Consider the following 18,790-nt stretch of genomic DNA (forward strand, 5'->3'; position numbering starts at 1 on the left):
GAGTTGCTAACTGCAGACTGAAACTCAGCTTACAGTGATGTAGATAAAGCCCGTCAAAAATATTGTACATCTGTGGAAATAATAAAATAAAATGAAAAGATATTATCATTGCAATTTCCAACAATAATAGACAGACTGGCTATTCTCCAATTCATGATATTTTACTTTGGGGGCTCAGAAGGAATTAATATTTTGTAAAGATTTTAAAATTTTAGACTAAACCTGGATATTGCATTTATATTAAGATTTTGTTCCTAATGTGGATTTTATACAATCTACATAAAAATATTTAATGGAAAAACAGCCTGTTGCCAAAGACCACATATTTCCCCTATTAAACAGAGGTGAGCCACACCCCCAGGAACAGTATTTCAAGCCCACAGGATACTCGTGAACTAAAATAATGAATGATAATGCCTCATTCTCCGCATTAATATTAAAGAAAAGAGAAAATAGAAAACTTTACAGCCACTATCAGCTCTCTGGACCATAAATCTCAAGTTTTGAGAATTGCTTCCCAAAAGGGTCGGGAGCTGGATGAGTGGTGAGGAAGCTTCGGAGTCTAGAGATATTTTTTAGGCAGCCAGGAAAGCAGTGACACAGATTTCTCCATATATCTGGCTGTGAAAAGTCTCATTTGTGGTGATTTATATTTCCTCATAAAGAACTCTGTAGATAATATAGGCCTGCTGTGAGGCTGTATGACAACTTTCAAACCAAGAGTTACAAGACCATTCTGCTAAAATAGAGCAAGAATAGATGAGTGGGAAACCCTGCAGAAATGTGCAGGATCTGATGAAAGACCACAACGCCGATATCCCACATGAGCCGTATTCTGTCAACCTTCCCTCTGAGTGCCTGTCCCAGGGAAAAGAGCGGGGTTTTCTATACTACAAAGTATTCATTTTCCCCCTCTGAAGACCAACTATGCATCTGATGTGTGCATGCTTGTGCAATTTATAACAAATGACACTTAGACATCATCACACTGAAGATCGGTTGCCTTAATAAGTTACTAAAGGAAACACAGGGACTAGTGTGCTGACAACTCAGAGTCAATGAAGTATAAACACTGTTATTCCAAGTGTCACTGCTATGTTATTTCCATTCATCCTGGCATCTGTTCTATGTAATATCACATGTACAATGAAATACAGGAGCCCATCAAACTTTTTTTGTTAACTCCGAACCCAATTTAATGCATCCCATGTTTATAAAGCTGAGTATTGCCGCTTCTCCGTGAGATTACGTGATTAATCACGGCAGTTATTTCTGGAGATGTGGTCACTTTTGACATTTAGGGGAGAGAAGGAACAATCTTTTAATTTGTTTCTCTTTCGGTGTTTACTCAGAGCGTGGGAAAAGGAAGCAAAAGGTGGCATAATTCCTTCTCATCCCTCAGGAGGTCAGAATGCTACACGCTTTCTCCACCTCAAATAGCATTTTGAATTCTCAAAAGGAGAACAAATAACAATGATGCTGCTGTTGAACTTCTCATCTGAATGTCACAGCCTTTGAGAAGCCCAGACAATGGCAAGGCTGCTCGGGCGTCTTTAGCTCCTTGTGGTTCATACCAAGAGCTCCTATCAAGTCCCAATCATCCAATCATGGTCGCCACATCCTTCCCAAACCACCAGGACGCTCTCAGTGTCAACATCTACGAAGCAGTAATGTGAAGTCCAGCCTCCATTTTCACATGCCTGGCATTAATTTTTGACTCATTTAACATGAGCTCAGCTATGTTTCTCCTGTCACCCACCCGCTTAGCAACACTTGCAAATCTTTTTAAAAATAAAAACATTTGACGGAGTGATACCGTGAGTAAGTTAAAAAAAATGAAGTCCTGAAAAATATCCTGGGATCCTAGCACTTACTTTCCCTCTTTGTTTCTCTCAGTCACCTGAAGTGTGGGGTGAAGCCACCACCAAGCCTGGGGACTGCACTCATGGCCCAGAGGCACTGAGACCACACCATACACTCTCACTCAGAAGGTTCACGTAACACCTGGAAATCAACAATTGTTTCCATAAGAGAAAATTACAATTAACACAGGGAAAAATATTCTGAGGTCCCCAGACATCTTCGTACAGATTGTTTATTTAACTTTTACTTAAGGACTCTTGAATCCATTCATGATTTCCTAAAAGATGGCCAGGGACATCTTGAACGAGAAACAATTCTCTAAACATGTTCTTTAAATGAAAAGGCACAATCCTGTAGGCCCACAAGAGACCTGCAAACTACACAAGGAGAATAAAAATGACTGTTATTGGAAAGGGAAGTAATACTATCCCTGAAAAATGTCCAATGTCTATCAGAAGAAAAATGGTTGCATGCCACTTTAAAAACAAAACTTTAAGCCTGGTCTACAAGAGCTAGTTCCAACAAAGCCACAGAGAAACCCTGTCTTGAAAAACCAAACCAAACAAACAATAAAACACCACAAAACTTTAAAAAGCTAGCTTTTTACTTCTTCTTTGGATAATATTAAAATCTGCCAGTTTTCTAACAGTCCCTTTGACTTTTTCTGTGTTAAAACATAAATAGGCCTTGAAATACCACTCTCTGAGACACCACCTTAAAAATAAAACCTAGCAGGTAACCTAGCACTGGATAAGGGTTCTGCTATGGATGCCTGGAATCTCAGAACAGTTGCTGCTAGAGAGAATAATGCCAAAAGAAGGGCTCAGTAATAATAATAATAATAATAATAATAATAATAATAATAATAAAAGGTCAATAACAGACAAAATGTGTGTTTACACATAAATGCACGCACGCACATGCCCGCACGCGCGCGCACACACACACACACACACACACACATACTGGAACAAGTATTGAGGTATTAATTGTGAAAAAATACACTGTATTTACTCCCCTGTAAGAGTAAAATAGTGTGTATGGTTTAAAAAAAAAAAAAAAAAAAAAAAAACCTCTGCTTTGATAACCATACTATTTCACATTCTTCTACTTAAATAAGAAAACTGATGAAAAAAGTGGGTTGGTGTGAATTTCCAAAAATCAAAATAATTCTTAATGTAGATTACCAACGGAAGCCATTGCAAATCCAGACTCTTCAGGGAATTCAAGACATCTGTGGGTGAATGTAATTCTAGCATAATTCTTGTCAAGGATACCAGAACTAGTTTTCCAATGAAATCTTTGTTTATGCTGCTTCTTGAATTAAAAGTATCAACTTGGGCTATTGCAGGTGACTTAAGTTTTGGAAGAATGCAAATCATTCTGGGTAAGGATTGTTAAATGCACCAGTTTGACAGGCAGCTGGCTCTGTAAAAGACAATTGATTGCCTGACTCTGGGGAATAAGAAAGACTGTGGTGAAGAACTCTTATTGATGAACCCATTTTACAGATGAAGAAAAGGAAAGTTTGGTAAGGTTAAACACCTTCCCGTCAACACACTAGCTTCTAGGAGAATAGGAGGAACTGAAGAGGGGGTTCAGTGGTTAAGAACACTGGCTGCTTTACTGGAGGAATTGCCTTTGATTCCCAGTACCACAGGGCAGCCCACAGCTGCCAGTTCCAGAGGATCTGATGCCCTCCTCTGGCCTTTGAGGCCACTGTATACAGACACAAATTCAGAGAAAATACCTACACACGTAAAACAAAAATACATACATCTTTAGGAGGCTAGAAAGACTAGAGCCCGAGGCTGCAGTGACCCAGAGTTTAGAGTTCGTACATTTTCGAAACGAACATTTAAACCACATTCTACTCTCCTTTGACACCATGCTATTTCCACAGAATTAAAAGCATTACCAAGCAATTGAGCTACCGCTGAGCATGCCATACAAACAATGCCATACAAACTTGGTTAAAATTCATCTTTTCCTTGTATGTGGTACACTCTTATGACACATCTTCACTCAGGTATTGTTTACTGAGCAGATCTTTTAGACGTGCTGCTTTACGCTATTCCTCCTTGAAAAGACAATTTTCGTCAGTATTGTGGCTAAGTGGCTCCTCTGTGTTGCTGAGCCCTCCCTCCCCTGACTTTATAAACACTTCTATAAGGAAATGATACTCAGAGTCCCAGACAATTCACCTACAGCAAACCTTCCAAAGCCAGATGGCAAGTGGAGGAGATTCCCCTTCATATTAATGTTCTGTTTTTCTGAATATTTTCATACCTATGTGGTTCAATAACCACGCTACACAATCAGTTTATCCAGGGGACTGGCAGCATTATAAGAAGTTGTCTCTTAGTAATTTAGGTTATTTTGTTGATAAAATAAACCGAGCAGGGCACTTTAGAATCATCTCACAGCCTAAGACAAAGATATAAACTACTATAATACATGGGGGATTGACAGTTAATATGATTTCAAGGAACAATATATTATGGATTTTTGAAAAATATGCCCATGCATAGAATGCACCCAGCAATAAATTAGATGTAGCAAAGGCTACCATCCTTTGCCCTCATATTGTCATTTTCTGAAAATGATATTCATTAAGATTCACTAATATGCCTGGCAGTGGTGTCTCACACCTTTAATTCCAGCATTTGGGAGGCAGAGACAGACAGATCTCTGAGTTCAAGGCCAACCTGCTCTACAGAGTTATTTCTAGGACAGCCAGAGTTGTTCCACAGAGAAAACCTGTCCTGAAAAAGCAAACAAAACAACAACAACAAAACAACAAAGATGGACTAACTCGGGGGCCCAGAGATAATCATAATCCAATTTGGGCATCTCTCTGTGCATATAGCAAATGTAAGGTTTTTGTTTTAGAAAATGCAACTCCTCTGACTTTGGAAGCTGCCTAGAGGGACAGAGCTGATCATGGAGACAGGAAAGCATCCTTTGAAGGGATGAAGATACACAAATGTCTCTGCTCTCTCTGTGCTCGGATAACAAACAAGCCTCTACACCCTCCCAGCATTCACATGGCACTGAAGATCCAAACACACGTCCTGTCTGGAAAGTACTTCACTGATTCATCTCTGGAGCCCATTTCTAATCTTAAAAAATAAAAACATAGACTCTTCCTTCTGCAGTACATGAGAACTTGTATCTCTTCGTTTCTTTCATAGGCTATGCCCCTGGACCGTTTTTTCATGTTATCCAACTTTCGCCTCAGTTTCTTCATTCACAACAAAAGAAGAACACTATCTCACGGTACCGTTTTAACGACCAAGCGCTCAGAACAGTACTTAGGACGGGGTATGTGTTGTGTTTACTCTTAGTTACTGAACATGTTCTCCATGAAGAACAGTATAATACATGCCACAGGGCAGAAACAGCTCTGAAGGACAAATCGTAAATATTTAATGTCAAGAGTGATAAGTGCCTGAGGAAAAATAATAACACAAGACAGAAAGGGTGTGGAGTACAATAAAAAAGTGTTATTTTTATATTTTTATTTAGCCTTTGTGATAAAGACGTTTATTAACACACCTCTAAAAAGAGTAAGAGCAAGGGACATGAATGAGGCAGAGAGACATTAAAGTGCCAAAGCCCCACCCCAAGTGGGGTGTGCTTCCTAGCTACAGGGAGTTGGATGGAGGACAGCGGGACTGCAATAGGGAGGAGGGGCACAATCAGAGGGAGGATGGCTGGGAGAGGAAGAATGAAACCATGGAGCACCTTGCTGGCCTGGTTCAGACAACATGAGACAGGGCTGGCGCAGCCGTGCTGGGAGCTGGGGAGTCACAGAGGATCCTGTGACAGACAGTGGTGACAGGAGTAAGATTCAACACAACTCTCCACTCTGCGTGTTCTCGCAGATTTCCCTTGGTCGCCATTTACTGAATCCTACTCAGCACCATGTTGGGCCACTGCACAGATGTTATCGAAGCTGCAGACCTCAGATAAAAACTAATAACAGGAGGATATTAAAGTTTCAAGCAATTTCTGAAATCATTCATTTCAGCCACATTATTTTACAGATGTAGACTTAGAGCTCCAAAGACATTAGATGATTTACTCGAGTTCAAATAGCTCATTACAGCAACTGATGGGCTAGGCAATCACCGTTTTTACCCCCCCCCCAAGGAAAGCCTGCCTTCAAATCAGTATTTCTATGGACTTCATGTCCTTATTTTAGTGACTTCTCTTATCTCTTCTGATATAGATATAAGAGCAGAAAGTGTTCTTCTAAATGCGTTCTCTAAATGTTAGTATTTGTGAGGAACATTTCAAAACTATTTTTAATTGTTAAAATTTCTATTTCCTTATAAAAAGCACTAGCATTGGGGCGCCAAGCTGTGGTCTACTAACGTGTAGGGCCACACTCCTAGCCACCGCTGCCATAGGATATATCCGGGCTATTGGGCAACATTGAACATGCCCAGTAAAGTCTATACAGATGAGTATTGCCTTAATCAACTGACTGGCAGTTCTGAGAATCTGTTATTACTGACAGAAACGCCACCAATCTTTCCGTAGCCACTTTAGGATGCCACTCCTCTTATCAAGGGATTAAAAGCTGTTGGTCAGACTCGGGAGCAGTCCCAAGGTGTCACAACTCTGATCTGCAGACTGCCCCCGAGAGAAGGGGGTCAATGACAAGCCCTCATTAGAGATGAAGGAAGGAGCTGGAGCATCGAAGGATACTTCACCTTGAAGGTAGACCAGACACCCCAAATTCTCTTGACTTATGCAATGCAAAGAAATCCAGGGAGATAAGCCCTCCTGAAGATGAAGGGGATATGGATGAGAATCCCCCAGATTGTGTGTTGTCTGAGTCTGGGTACCCCTGCTACGAAATGCCTGCCTTGCCTTTTCTGCCAATTCTGTGTCTATCCTTCTGCCCCGCCACCTCACAGCTGAGCTTAGGCCTAAATCGGGACAGATGGTAGGCTGTGGGCTTCTCCCTCTTCCTGGTTTTGGAGACGTGAGAAGAGATGTTAAGACACCTGGTCCCTTTGTCCTCAAAAGAACATTCTCTCATTTCTACCGCTGGGCCGTTAAGGTTGTTTCTAAGATGGGTGTACCAAGTGTGAAAGAAGCCCTTTCCCAATCACTGTGTTCCTTCCACACATCTTAGGAGAAGGGAAATCCAACTGAGGGCCAGGTCCCCCTCAAGAGTCCTGGCTTTAATTATGAGCAGAGAACACGGAACGTGCTGGGACGCCCATGGTAGCTGTGTCACTGTTCCCAGCAGAGGAGGACAGGAGAGCCTTTCACTGTGGAGCAGACAGCGAGGGATGCCTTTGTGGGTTGAAAACATGGTTGAAAACTCCATTTAATTGAACACCAGGCCACTGTGCCTCTTGTAAATGAACATCGCTTTGCTGCTTAATTTTGTGCTATTTTACCTTTCATTAAAAAAAGTAATTTAAGTTAAACTCGGCTGAACAGCAAAAAGCTCTTGATATTTTGAAGCATTTTGGAACAATTACTTTGACGGGAGCCCTTGACAGTTAAATGACTCCGTTAAATGAATGTTATAGAAGACACATAATGATTTTTAGTGAAATATTGAATTTAACCACAAATGAGGAGAAACCCAGTCATAAGCACTACAGTATATGTGAATAGCATCTTGCTTATGGACCTCAATGGATTCTATAATTTCTAATAATCATGCAATCAACTAGTTTAGCCAGTGAGTGTGTTTCCCACCTTGATGTTATCTCCGTGTTTTCGGTTTATGCGTTGGTTGGTTTTTAAATCTGAGAAGTCAATAAGATATCCGTTCTGGTAATAATTTCCCGCTTATAATACAGCAACTTACAGTTGGGGGATTAATGAAATTAATGCTTCCCCACCACTGAATACCTCCTCTTTCCTGCCCCCCTCCCTTGCTGACTAGGATTCTTTCACACAGGAGTCAGTGGCGCCGTGACGGCCCTGCCTGAGGACGTGAGGGGTCACTGGGTGCCAGTCTTCCCTGCATCTGTGAGACTCAGTCTTCCTTTTCCTATTTTATGGACTGAATATAAGATAGCATCAAGGCTTTTTTATTTTTTACATGTTTTCTCATGACTAAAAACAGAAGTATGTACTGAAATAATAAAACTGGTACTGTTCAATTTCCTTTTTTAAATCCAATTCCAATGGAAGTGAGAGAGCCTTGGCGACGGTGAAATCTGACTGACTGTAAAATTCCCTTTTCTGAAGGTGGAGAGAAAGCATGTGGGTGGAGACATTTGGATGGGAGAACTGAGTCACAAAACCAGGAATGTTCTCTGTCTTGTTTGTCTGTCTGGTGAGCTGATGTGGGAAAATGAATCCAAGCACACAGAGTGGTATCAGGTGGATTTCTACACAGCAGGAGCAACCGCTCTTCATTCCTGAAGAAGGTAGGCCTCAAGCCCTCCTGGCCCTTGCATGCATCACTGCTCAGCACCTGTCCTTACCAGGACTGCCTCTTTAGAAGTCTGCCTCCTACTCAAAAATATGGAACATCTTCATCTCGTACCTCCCAGCATTTCAGGGCTAACATGAGCTCCTCAATAAATGTACCATGAACGAGCAAAACAGGCGTTCATGACCTTCAGCCAATAGTGAACATGGGAAAGGCTAGAGTCTAGCAACTAGAGTCTAAATATTTCAGAGTAAAAAATGGTCAGCTATGCACCAAGAGGCCTACAGCTGGTATTGTCTACAACCCTGTCCCTCAGGGTGTGGCCCATAGGCCAGCCACAGGAACACTACCTGGGAACTTAATGCATGCAAAAATCTCAGGACCCACCTCAGACCTCAAGTCCACATCTGTGTGACAAGAAGACCCTCAGGTGTCTCGTGCATAGCGAAGTCAGAGAAGCACTTCAGAATAATCATTAAGAGTATGACACCTGAACTAGCAATGCCGCTTGGGGTGGGGCGGAAGGTGGGCCGTGGCCTTGTGACTAATGCAAGTCCGCTGAGAACAGTCAGAGCTCTCTCAGGCTAGTCACACAACACTCACAGGTGAGCAACCAGTTCCTGTGGAACTCTTCCTAGATACTTCTTCACACTTGCCTGTCGAAAGACACAGCTGCTCCTAATAATTGTCTTCCCTCCTCGGTGCAAAGCAAGTATTTTATCGTCAGCATGCTGACATTTGCAGGAGCGGTGGCTTTCTCCACTAAAAATGTGGATGATTGAAAGGATATTGCTGACACCTGAATAAGAAATGCAGTGACTCCAAGTTATGTAAATTTAATTATTTCCTTTAATTTTTTTTCAGGAATCTTTTTTTTTCTTTCCCCAAGCTTAAGAAAAAAAAAAAAAGTCCTGGCAATTTTCATTTAAAAGAAATACAAGTCAGCAGTGGTTCACTGAACAGGCTGACACGCAATTTCATAGGGGAAGAAGCGGTGTGTCTTTAATCTAATTTGGGCTCTCAATTCCCAGCTAATGTATCTAGGGATCATGATGTACGCATTTACAAGGAGACATCTGTAATTCAGGGTCCAGCTCTAAAAGTTCTCCAAAACATAGGTTAAAAAGAAATGCAGCTGCCCCACAACACAATAAATCTCTATGTACTCACAGATGTAGAAATACTCTCGGCCTGGCCTGAATTCAAATCCGAGAGAGAAGGGAGTGAAGAGCTGGAATTTTTCCGAGAACTTCAGTGGTCCATTTGGAGAGTGAGGCCGGTTACACTCCCATCTCTTGAAGCCTTTGGAAGTGTGGTCGCAGGCACTGTAGCCATCAAAGTTCACCATGTAGAGGACATAGCGTTCAGTCTTATCTTCTGGGACAGAGTCCTCATAGTGTGGGCAGAAAACATCCAGGTAGTCATTGATACAGACGTCAATGTGGTAGTCACCCCTCTGGAATCTATTGTAAAAACAGAAAGAAAGGATAATTCGTACAGGGAAAGTGGTTCTCCTCGGAATCAATAGTGGACCACCTCAATAATTATGGAGCTAAAGCACATAGTGGGACAAGTTCTTACTGAGCACTGTTATGATGCAGAGCCTGACAGGAAACATTGCAAATGTAAGTGCACAGGTACATGTGTGTGCGCACGCTTACACACACAAACACACCGGCTCTGTAAATACCACATGTCTGTGCCAGTTCAGATCTATAAAAGCATAGCTTCTCTGTTTTAATTATTATCTTCCCCAATCAACTGGAAAGTATTTCACAGAATACAGTGATATGGGAAGCAAGAATCCTATAGGTAAATCCTTCTCAGTCTACAATCATGGCCAGAGAGCTTATAAAAATGAAAACGCCTTTGTTTTTAGCTAGTGAGGAAATTTTTCCCTAAGCCCTCAGAAAGGTTCACCATAAAACTGTGTTACTGCTGAAATACAACACCCATAAAGTCCCATAATACTCAAGCCGGACAGTCAGTCTCACACGAACACTTCCCAGGGATGATGAGCTGGTCGATTCCATTTTTGGACATCTCTAAATGTTAGAGACTTTCTTCCTATATTGAGCATAAATCTGCCTCTGTGTAATTTCTACCCGCTGGCCCTACTTCTGCTTCCCGGAGTTACAAAGGGCGAATCTAATTCCTCTTCCACAAGGTAGTCCATAAACCATTTAGAGATGTCAACTGCGTCGGTAGCCTCCTTTCTTCGAACATGAAAATCCTCATCCCTTTGGTTATCTCTGGGATGCTTCCCAGGCTCCTCATTTTAAGACCCTCCTCATGTCCTCCGGTTTTCCAACGATTTCTTAAAATGTAGGACCCAAGCAGTAATGAGCCCTTCAGCACCATGGGACTCCTGTTCAGGCCCAGGAGAAAAAGACCACTTTTATTCTCAATGCTAAATATTCTCTGACAAAGATTCCTCTCTGAGACACAAAGGAACATGGGGGAAGTACTCATTGAGAGAGTAGACCTGGCTTTAAAGATTGTATCTGATGAGTGTAAGTCATAAACCACCAGGGCCTCCATTTCCTTTCACATAGGCTAGTATAACAATGAGAGTATGTCTTGGTTGCCTCCCATGGCTCCTCAAGTCTCTGCAGAGGGGAGCATAGAAAGAGAATCTTGAGTTTGAAAAGTGCCGATTCAAAAAACAAGAGGAAGTTACCAGAACATTTACAGTTCAGTTAGGATCCTCAAATATACAGGCATTTCCTACAAAACCACGGGTGTTTATTTCTTTGTGTTTGTAATGATCATGAGTTTACATTTTCTCCATTACTGGCAGACAATGATTTGTTAAGATGTAAGAAAAATTTCTGAACATCAAGGTAACATCAGTGCTAAAGTACAAAGAAAAGACATTGCAATGTTGAGATAAAAGGTGCCGGGCTATGAATCATCAGTTCTCAAGAGTAGCCTGACAGTTTTGGATGAGAGCCAGACAAGAACTGCAGCAGAAGGCGATGCCCAGATGCACTTTATACTATTATATTATTATTATAGATTTTAAAGACATTCAAGGTGGGGGGGCGTTCTCTCCTTCCCTAAGTGTCACTCATGCTAGCTTGACTAGCATATGATAGTGCTCAAATTGAAAATGAAAATTAAAAAACTGTTGTCACCTGGATTCATTCTGCTATTATTTTTATTCTAGAATTCTGTTATCCTGCCATAAAAGGCTACATTGCCACTTTTCTTTGGCACCTCGGGTTTACTTTATCTTTTCCGTTTTTCTCTGCTAACGTCACTGAAATGTTAATGTAGCAGACTGTGGAACTGAAAACCCAGTCTACATTGGGTTGATCTGTAACCCTCAGCTGATGCTCTACTCTCACGGGAGGTAAGTGAACTGCTGAGGTGCCCATTTTAAGAATGTGATTGTTCTAGCAACAAACATTCTTCTATCAGTTGCTGAAGATGATAATCACCTGTCAGATCCTTGTTTGCTTGTCTGTTTTTTGAGATGGGTTGTTATGTAGCAGAGGCCATACTTGAACTTGCTATGTTGCCAAGAGTGGCCTTGGACTCCAAAACCTCCTGTATCTACCTCCTAAGTGATGGAATTATAGGCCTGTCCGTTTTGTTTCAGATCTTTAATTAGCACATTTGTTAATAATTTATATGTCAAAGAATAGACAATATATATATATATATATATATATATATATATATATATAAGAATGACTAACTGAAATCCATGAAAATTATTATATAATGTGCTTAGGTATAAAAGAAAAATATAGGACTAGGACTAGATATTTTATACCAACCCCCCTTTTGTGGGTACAAAGTGGTCACGGCCTCCTTACTGTGAAGGAGCACACAAGCATGACCAATATTATTGAGTACGTAGTATGTTACATTCATTATTTCAGTTTAACATCCATCACAGCACCACAGAATATTCACTATTGCTATATCCATTCAAAGACAAAGAAACTGAGATTAGGGAATCTAGCCATGTGCACAGTGTTCACAGCTAAAAGACAGAAGGAAGCTGAAACCAAAGTGGTCTGACCTCAGAGCTGACACACTTCACGTTACATTTCCTAAGAGATTAAATTGCTAACTTCAAGCCCACAGGTCTGCTTCTCCCTCCCTAGAGGGACAATTCTCCTTCTAGATGGGGTTTCAGTTCTCTTTCCCATTTACTGATACAGCAAGCATCTGCTGTACTGGGGATATATGTGTGTGTTCTACATACATGACACACATATGCCATGAAATACTCAAAACAACCATATGGAGTAGTTATAATATGTCTACCTCACCAACCAGGAACAACATTCAGATGGGATATTATCCTCTTGGCTCAGTTTTTCACAGTAAGAAATAAGTAGTGGGGATAGAATCAGAACCCAAGTTTTACTGGGTTCTAAAGCACATTCTGTCTTTGAAACTACAATGGCCCCCATAGGGTGACAGCCCCACCGTTGTAGCTACTTCTCTTCTTAAAATGGCACCCTCTTAAAACTGTGGGTACCAGTTTCCTTTAGGGTAACACCAATATAGGACAAGCCCTGCTCCTCTTCTCTGCCAAACTACTTGATTCCAAACCCCTAACCCAAGCACTCAGGGGAACGTCAGCGTGTAAAACAAGCCTCAGATGGCAGTGTTAGCTCTTGACTCATTCACATCAATTCTCATCTGTCACAGAGTAAAGTGCAGCAGTCAGTCACAGAGAGGCATCCTTTTCCATCAGGAAGCAGCTTCCATGAGCTTGGGCTCACATTAAAGAAGAAACACACATCAAGAAAGAATGACTTTGCATGCCAGTATTTCTAGATGCTATGAGTGACACAGCCACCACTTCAACAGGCCAGTATGTTTCTTAGGCCCTTTCCTGCAAACTTCTCTTTCTTACTTCCTCTAATTTTACCCATGGTGTCTGTAGTTGTGACCTCTTTGAGACCACTGTCTCTTTTTAAAAACTGTAATATCTGGTGGCCCACCAACAAAGCAGCAATCATTCATCCAGTTTCTACTGAATTACCACATGGTTCATTCCATAAAAGCATGAAAACTCTAATAAGGGGGTTTCATCGGCATAAAGCAGTTACCATTGTGACTATTTGCATAATGTAAATAGCCTAGGAGCCAGAAACATCTCACATGCATAGAAAGATGGTGCCTGTTTCCCACTGGGATACATGGCTGGTCATATCAATGTTCCACACAACATACAATAATATATATGTTCTTATGTCAAAAACACAGATGTCTATCAAAATATGGCAATAGACTGGTTGAGTCAATGTCACCTACATTTCCAAAGTTTCATTTTATCGATTGAGAATAAAATTCAGCACCAAATCAAAGTCTTTATGATCATCACCAATACCCAGACTGACTCATGGCAAAGTGACGGGAAAGATGGAGGCCACCTGACAGGTTAGAGGAAAAGCACATTCTAAACATTGCAAAGACTACTTGTGGCAATGTGACCACAGAAGGAGGCACGGGAACCCGGGAAGCCATGCCTCTAAATGCAGGCAAGTGGGCATGTCTCACAGTATTTGGCTGGTGACTTTCCATCATATTGCTAAATGTAGTCTTGATTATCAATTTACAACCATTGTTAATATCTCTCCCCTTGGTTGACGTGTGCCGTGGAAGTGAACCATGACTTGAATCTCAAAACTCAAATCAAATGCAGACAAGAGATGGCCATTGTCTTTTCATTTAGTTCTCAATAATGTGCCCTCAACTTCCTCCTGAGATATAAACTATCATTTTACAGCATCCATTAGCTTAAACCATAACATCTCTGTCCTCCTAACTACTTTATTTTCCACTCGGGGTCACTGAAAAATGGAACATGTAGTCCTTGAGTACTTGGGTTAGTTATCAGTGGAGTTCTTAACTTAATCGTGTCCTTTGGTGACTCTTGGTTAGAGCAGATAGATACTGCCGACTGCCTTTGTCAGTGAATGGTTTTTCACGTCACTGACCTTACTTCCTCCTCTACCATATGCCCCTGTGTTGTGGGTATTGACAGCCAAAAAGGACAAACAACAAAAAGACTCAAGCAGTGGCCTGGGTTCCAATACACAGTGCAGCGGGAGCACAACCATCCCCCTCGCCATTTTCTCCTGCCGCTTTCCTCCTCTCTCTCCATCCTACTTTGCTAAAGCCAAACAGCATTTCATTTTAGTAGCTGGAAAAGGAAGGGGATGGTGCATATTTAAAACATTCTAAATTGGCCTTTAGCATATGTTGCTGGCACAGCAGAGAGCCTGCTTCCAGGGAAATACATAGTGAGGTATTTTATCAAGCAGCTCCTAGGTGAAGTGGCTTCACTCCATAAATACAGAAACAGCATCACTGGGAGTCGACAGGGCCATTAGAAGTTAGGGAGCTCCAGGGCAATTTTATGCCCCTGCGGGTAATGTCTTAAAGAGCTCAACAATGAAAATGTTATTTCTCCCCAATCGGATAGTTGATTACTACATTTGAAATATATCTTAATATGTCAAGAGGTGACTGTTCTTACATTCCTATTTGAACAGGACTCAGCTGTCGCTTGTTTAATTACGGGACAACCTAATGTATTACATCCTGGAACTGAAATGCAAAAGAAGACCTGATTTATGATCCAAGATTGAGCAAATTTATCTGCTCAGGGTTCTTCTCAAATTTTAAACTAAATCTAGAGTGACTATGTCTCGGCAGCACTGTCTCTCAATCCCACTAGTTTTGATTTAAAGTCTAATTACAGAATAAGATGTGTCTGTTAGGCAGAAGAGCTTCTCATTTGTCCCAAGAGGACCCACTGGGCCCTGGAAGAGACGTGGGCTTCAGTTTGTAAGGGTGCTTCTGTGCAATGGGCAGGGCAGCAGCCCTGTTCCATCGTATGGTTCTACCCAGCTCCTTCTGCTCTTTCTCTCAGCGCAGAATGCAAGCCTTATGGTCCCTGCCCTAAATCTGAAGATGTTCTTTTTCTGTTTTCTTGCAGAGGTTAAAGCATGAAATATAAACAGCAAGTGGAAGCTGGCATAGATAAATGGTAGCCGTATCACCAAGGCTGAACAAATATTTGTTTTGCTAATTTTAAGCTTCTCCCCTCTCTCCTGAGCTAAAACAGGAGGATCTTTGGGATACATGCTAACTTGTGGCTTTGGTCTCTCTCTCTCTCTCTCTCTCTCTCTCTCTCTCTCTCTCTCTCTCTCTCTCTCTCTCTCTCTGTACTAAGTGTGTGCGCTTCAATGCCCCATATCCAATATTAATTATCCATACCAAATGCGGAGATAAGAATCTTAAGCAGCTCTCGCTTGTTGCTATTCTAGTATTAGGCACGCCAGTCTTAATGGCTTTTAAAATCTGTATGTCCTGTAAGGAGTGGCACCTGCTTCAAACACAAGACCCACAGAATGGTCTCTCACCCTGTGTTCTAACTCATTTGGAGCTTGTTGTATTAACTTGACAGAGGGGCTCCAAAGGAAACAAAGCATTAAATTGGCAGAGCCCAAACAAGCCTTTTCTCTAGGAAGGGATTGGGTATTTTGGGTGACAGTCTAATTGCTTTTAAGCCCCCAATGAAGCCTCGGGAATGGAGTGGAGAGTGAGTCAATGTGAGCAGGCCAAGTCAGCCTGCTTACCAGGCAGAGACCTAACGAGACCCGCACATCACAGATCATGTCAAATAGTTTTCGAAAGGGGATTTCGAAACAAAAGTAAAGAATTAACATCTGGCAATCAGTGTGGTCCCAACATTGGTAACTTCTACGAAGCAGAACAGGCTGTTTCTCACTATGTGTGCTGGTCAGGAGCTTCCAACAAAGCTAGGCAGCAGGCTCTAAGCCATCTGGAATTTTAGGGCCTCTTATGTACATGGGGCAGAGATCCTGTCACATATATACAGACTGAGCAGAAAAAGAATCACCAAGTAGGTTATACAGCTAATGTCTCAGGGACAAATTGAACAGACTGGCAGGATGGTAGTATCCAGCAGAATTTTGGGCCATTCTTCATTTCAAAAATAATATTAACAAAGAATAATTACAAATAATTACTTCCTTCAACTCAAGTAGAGCTTTTTGGAAAATAATGATTTGATATTGTATGAACTGACAGTCACTTTTTGAAAGTTACCTTCCGAGTCCCCCAATTATCTCTTGACTTTTCAATAACTGGATTTTCCAGGACCCATGTGAAATTAATCTATATCAATTTATTGGTAAAAAAAAATGAAACCCAATAAGCCAAGGGAAAGGAAATATGCTTGTTCTATGACTCTGGTCATCCAAAAGGGAGCATGTATGCCAAGTAGTAACCAAAGCAATATCATCTGATGGAAGTTTCAGTTTGTAAGGCAGAAATCGGTGCTGTTGCAAGGCAAGATGGCATTCAAGTGGTAGCCAGGTTCACCAGCCACTTAGGACCTTTTGAGTAGCTGGATCAAAAATATGACGGGGGGCAAGGTTAAGAAGTGAATGGAAATGAAATCTGGGAAACTAGATGTTCACTATAATCATAAAGAATCAAATTCATCCAAAGAAAATGGGTAGATTCCGAGGGAAACCAGGACATGTCTGTAGGGATCTTACCCATCTATGTCCTTGAAGTTGCTGCAGCATCTACTGTCTCAGTCAGCCCAGGATCTACCCTAGTACCTTCACTTTGATGGGTACCCAAAGAAGGGACATTTTAGCCAAATATTATATCCAAGAAATGTAAGACATGCAACAGTCTTATGGATACTGGATCCCTATGTCAAATTTCCAGGAGAGTTCCATGGTAGGATAAACAAAGGTCAAGGTCATGAAACAAAATAATGGCGGCTGCAAGACAGAAAGTGACAACCAGGACTGTTGTTCAAGCCACGCTAGAAAATTATGCCTAGCCGAGTAGACAACTTAAGCACCTAGGGCAGAATGAAAGTTTCTCTCTTGTCATTAAGTCCTCTATTCAATTACCATTTATCGGGGTAATTAAACACTGGAAAGTGATGCCAAGCTAATTGTTAGATTATGATAATTACATGTCTTTGCTATGCTACAGCTGATCAAAATAAGATGTGGTTCCGTGCTCTTAGCTGAAGCAGCTCTGTAATCGCAGACTTTCCTACAGCACCGGACTGTTTATTACTAATTCATTACAAATCAGGCAGAGAAGCTTATTATTTGTAATGTTGCATCCCCCCCCCCAAGTCTCCTGGAACAAGACTCCCAAAAGGTTAAGCACAAACTGCTGCCTCTCATTGGCCCATTTCCATCCCAATTACACAGCTGAGCAGCACTGGGTGCCTCCATTTGAGAGGGTTCAGCAGACTGCCTCACAAAACCCTGCAGCCGCCTATCACCCTGGCAGGGACACCCAAGACTCCTTTCAGCCTCTGCCAGCCACTGTTCTGTTCTACCGCTGTGTCCCCGGCAACCAGAAGCTGGCAATCCAGAGGCTCCTTGGGTCTGGAGGCTCCCGTCTGCTCAGGTCAGGACCAAAGCAGGCAGGGCTTTGCCGCAGTGAGGAGATATGGAGAATACCAACTCCCCGACATCCACCCAGCCTCTATGTTGCTTAACCCAGAGCGAGGAGAGGAAATCAAATTTCTCAGCAATCAACCAGTCACCGCCGAAGAGTGACTCAGACCTCTGTGAATAAAGACCAGCATTAACTCATTGTCCTTGGTCTCCAGCAGACCGGAATGCCTGAGGATTAGAAACATCTCCTACCTCTCTCCCTTAGCCAGCCCAGGCCACTGCCCAAAGCCTGGCTGGTAGACAGGCTTCTCCCACGGCTTTTTTATGCTTCCCCTGAAGTTATCACCATCAGAGACTGTGTATGGAGAGGAAGCACAAAGCAAAGGCCAGGCTGAAGCTTAGACGCCGGCAGCAAGGTGTGCATCACGGCCTGCTGTCTATTGGAGACACGCTTTTCCCCCTTGCAGTGCCACGCACTGAATGTCTCTCTGCCCCTGAACGACTTACACTGAAAGCATAACCTGTATATGAATGTGATTGGAGACAGGGTCCTTATGAGGGTAATGATGGTTAAAGGGGACAGAAAAGAAGAGCCCTCAGCCAATAGGATTGGTGTCCTCTTAACAGATAACAGACCGCTCCCTCTGTCCACCATGGGAAGGCATGATGAGAAGGGAGATGCTGACAGCCATTCCCATACCTCTAACCAACCCCTGCCGGAGCTTGCTATGGGACCCTTGCCTCCAGAAAATAAATCTGTTACTTAAGTTACCAAGTCTATTGTAGCTTTTACCAGTAGCTGGGGCAACTGATACTGACTGGGCTTTTAACTTCACATTGATAGTATTGAAGAAAGTGGAGTGGTTTCAAGTTATAATGTTATCAGTGACTATAATAATGAATCGTAAGTTGATGAAGTACAATAGAGAATAACTAAAAATGTCCAGGGTAGAAAGGGATGAGAAGAAGGAGAGGGAAGAGGGCAGAGTTACATCACCATTGTCACCTCCCACAGTGTGTAGTGATGCTCAACAGCCATGAGCTGTTCTGAGCAGGCAGGACACGCTGTTTTCCCAAGAAG

General features: G+C 42.0%; 1 protein-coding gene across 2 annotated transcripts in view; it reads right to left on the bottom strand.

Moving 5' to 3' along the window:
- Positions 1-18,790, bottom strand: part of Efna5 (ephrin A5) — a 284,838-nt gene that overhangs the window by 39,324 nt on the left and 226,724 nt on the right. For both annotated transcript variants that reach the window (XM_027397737.2, XM_027397736.2), the window contains exon 2: positions 9,446-9,738. In XM_027397737.2, the coding sequence (XP_027253538.1) occupies positions 9,446-9,738 (293 nt within the window). The remainder of the gene's footprint in view (positions 1-9,445; positions 9,739-18,790) is intronic.

Source organism: Cricetulus griseus, chromosome 2, assembly GCF_003668045.3.
Source record: "Cricetulus griseus strain 17A/GY chromosome 2, alternate assembly CriGri-PICRH-1.0, whole genome shotgun sequence".
In the NCBI taxonomy this organism is placed as follows: Eukaryota; Metazoa; Chordata; class Mammalia; order Rodentia; family Cricetidae; genus Cricetulus; species Cricetulus griseus.